Source organism: Micropterus dolomieu, unplaced genomic scaffold (genome assembly GCF_021292245.1).
Source record: "Micropterus dolomieu isolate WLL.071019.BEF.003 ecotype Adirondacks unplaced genomic scaffold, ASM2129224v1 contig_13452, whole genome shotgun sequence".
Classification (NCBI taxonomy): domain Eukaryota; kingdom Metazoa; phylum Chordata; class Actinopteri; order Centrarchiformes; family Centrarchidae; genus Micropterus; species Micropterus dolomieu.
This window is the reverse complement of record NW_025742438.1, coordinates 2,948-5,401: the sequence shown is the minus strand read 5'-3', so window position 1 is coordinate 5,401 and position 2,454 is coordinate 2,948. Positions and strand designations below refer to the sequence as shown.

General features: G+C 49.2%; 1 protein-coding gene across 1 annotated transcript in view; it reads right to left on the bottom strand.

Moving 5' to 3' along the window:
• Nucleotides 1-25: 25 nt before the first annotated feature.
• Nucleotides 26-2,454, bottom strand: part of LOC123966440 (microfibril-associated glycoprotein 4-like) — a gene marked incomplete at its 5' end in the record, with an annotated part of 4,756 nt that continues 2,327 nt past the window's right edge. Inside the window, one exon of the mRNA XM_046042602.1 lies at nt 26-366. Within this exon, the coding sequence (XP_045898558.1) occupies nt 113-366 (254 nt within the window). The remainder of the gene's footprint in view (nt 367-2,454) is intronic.

The window sequence follows — 2,454 nt, the reverse complement described above, 5'->3', positions numbered from 1 at the left end:
AGTTTCAGGAAAATAAGGCCCGTTGTGAGATTACATGCTTAATGAGAGAAAGAGAAAGAAATCAGGAGAGAGATCAGCTGCTGATATTCTGCTGTACGTTGGTCCTGGAGAACTACTGCACAGGACGGATCTTCATGCTGATGGTCTTCAGGGAGTAGTCATAACCCTTCCAAGTAGACCACTCCACTCCAACAGCATAGAGAGTGCTGTCAGCCCCCCAGCGATAAACCCCGTTAGGGTTTGTATGGTGACAGTTGTTGTACCAGAACGCCCCCAAGAATGATCTGGCACAGTTACCGGGCCAGGTGTCCTGGTCTTTGTCAAAGGTGGAGAACCTCAGTCCGCTGTGAAGACTAAAGGAGTCTCCTACAGAAACACAGAAGAACCACAGGGTTAGTAAATTTGCATTATCTATAAGTATCAGCTGAACTTTTCACAGTCTGCAGTCTTCTATCAGACAGACTGATGAGACCAGTTATGGTCCAGACAGCTGAAGTCACCAGCAGGTCGATCTCTGATCGACTCAATGTTTCACCTGGATGAAACAATCTAAATCTAATATTTTGAAACTCATCTACAGAAGCCAGAGGTCACCTTCATTTCAATCAGGCAATCTGACAAAGTCCAGCTTTATAGGGCTGGGGTAATTCATCAACATAATCTACATCATCGATTACAAAAATATGTTGATTTCCATAATGTGCTTTGGCGCATCAAGGTGCACCATCTAACAAGGGGCTCTTTCACCAGAGAAGAGCTCACGAACGTCAGGGGATCAACTCCAGAGGATTTAGTTCCCACTTTTCTCGCGTTATCAGTGGACATTTTTGTGAAGGGCTCTCTCGCTGTTGTTCGGGCGGTGAAGTGCTGCAGGAGAGGAAAAAGCCAGATCGCTATTTCGCCTTCGCCGGCGGGGACTCTACCGGCAATATTTCCCTCCAGTGTGCGCTCACTGTGCAACAAACTGGACGAACTTCAGCTTCTGGTGGGGAAAAACTGACTTTTATTCATCTTCTGTTCTGCTTCACGGAGACGTGGCTGTGTGAGCTAAAACCCGGACTGGCAGGCTTCCAGCTGCACAGAGCGGACCGTGACACAGAACTCTCCGGCAAAACAAAAGGTGGAGGTGTCTGTTTTTATATTAACAATGGCTGGTGTACCGACGTGACAGTGATTCAGCAGAACTGTTCTCCTGATCTGGAATATTTTAACAGTAACTGTAAACCGTTTTATGACGCACAGCGTGTGATGGCCGACCGGATACTGTGTGTGGAGCAGAAAGATTCGGACTCCCTTGTTATTGTTCTCTGTGAATTTAACAAAGGAAACTTCTGCCAAGAACTCCCCAAATACAGACAGTTTATAAAGTGTCCAACCAGAGAGGGGAACACTTTGGATCACTGCTACACCACAGTTAGCAGGGCCTATCACACCGTCACACGCGCTCCACTGGGACACTCTGATCACGTGATGGTCCATCTGATCCCTGCTTACAGGCAAAAACTAAAGCTCTGTAAACCTGTAGTGAGGACATCAAAGAAGTGGACCAGTAAAGCTGTAGAGGATCTTCAGGCATGCTCGGACTGCACTGACTGGGATGTTTCAGGACTGCTACCAACAATCTGCATGAGTTTACAGAGGCTGTGACATCCTACATCAGCCCCCCCTCCTGAAGTTGGCTAGCGCCACCCCTCCCCCCTCTTTCCATCTCAGAGGGGAAAGTCAACAGACTGTTCAAGAGGCAGAAACCCCGCAAACAGCTGGGCCCATCCACCCTGAAGCACTGTGCTGATCACTGGAGACATGAAATGTGCCAGCCTGCTTCAAAGCCTCCACCATCATCCCTGTCCCCGCGAAACCAAGGACCACTGGACTAAACGACTACAGACCCGTCGCCCTGACCTCTGTGGTTATGAAGTCCTTTGAACTTTTGTTGTCCCACCTAAAATCCATCACAGACCCTCTTCCTGGACCCCCTGCAGTTCGCCTACAGAGCCAACAGGTCTGTAGATGATGCAGTAAACATGGCCCTTCACTACATCCTCCAGCACCTGGACTCCCCAGGAACCTACGCCAGGATCCTGTTTGTGGATTTCAGCTCTGCATTTATCACCATCATCCCGGCCCTGCTGCAGGACAAGCTCTCTCAGCTGAGCCTGCCTGAATCCACCTGCAGGTGGATCACAGACTTCCTGACGGACAGGAAGCAGCACATGAAGCTGGGAAAACATGTCTCTGACTCCAGGACCATCAGCACCGGATCCCCTCAGGGCTGCGTTCTTTCCCCTCTGCTCTTCTCTCTGTACACCAACAGCTGAATCTCCAGTCACCAGTCTGTCAAGCTCCTGAAGTTTGTGGATGACACCACCCTTATTGGGCTCATCTCTGGTGGGAATGACGGCTGCAGCGTATCATTCACTCTGCTCGTACATGTAAAAACTACTTTGCAATAAA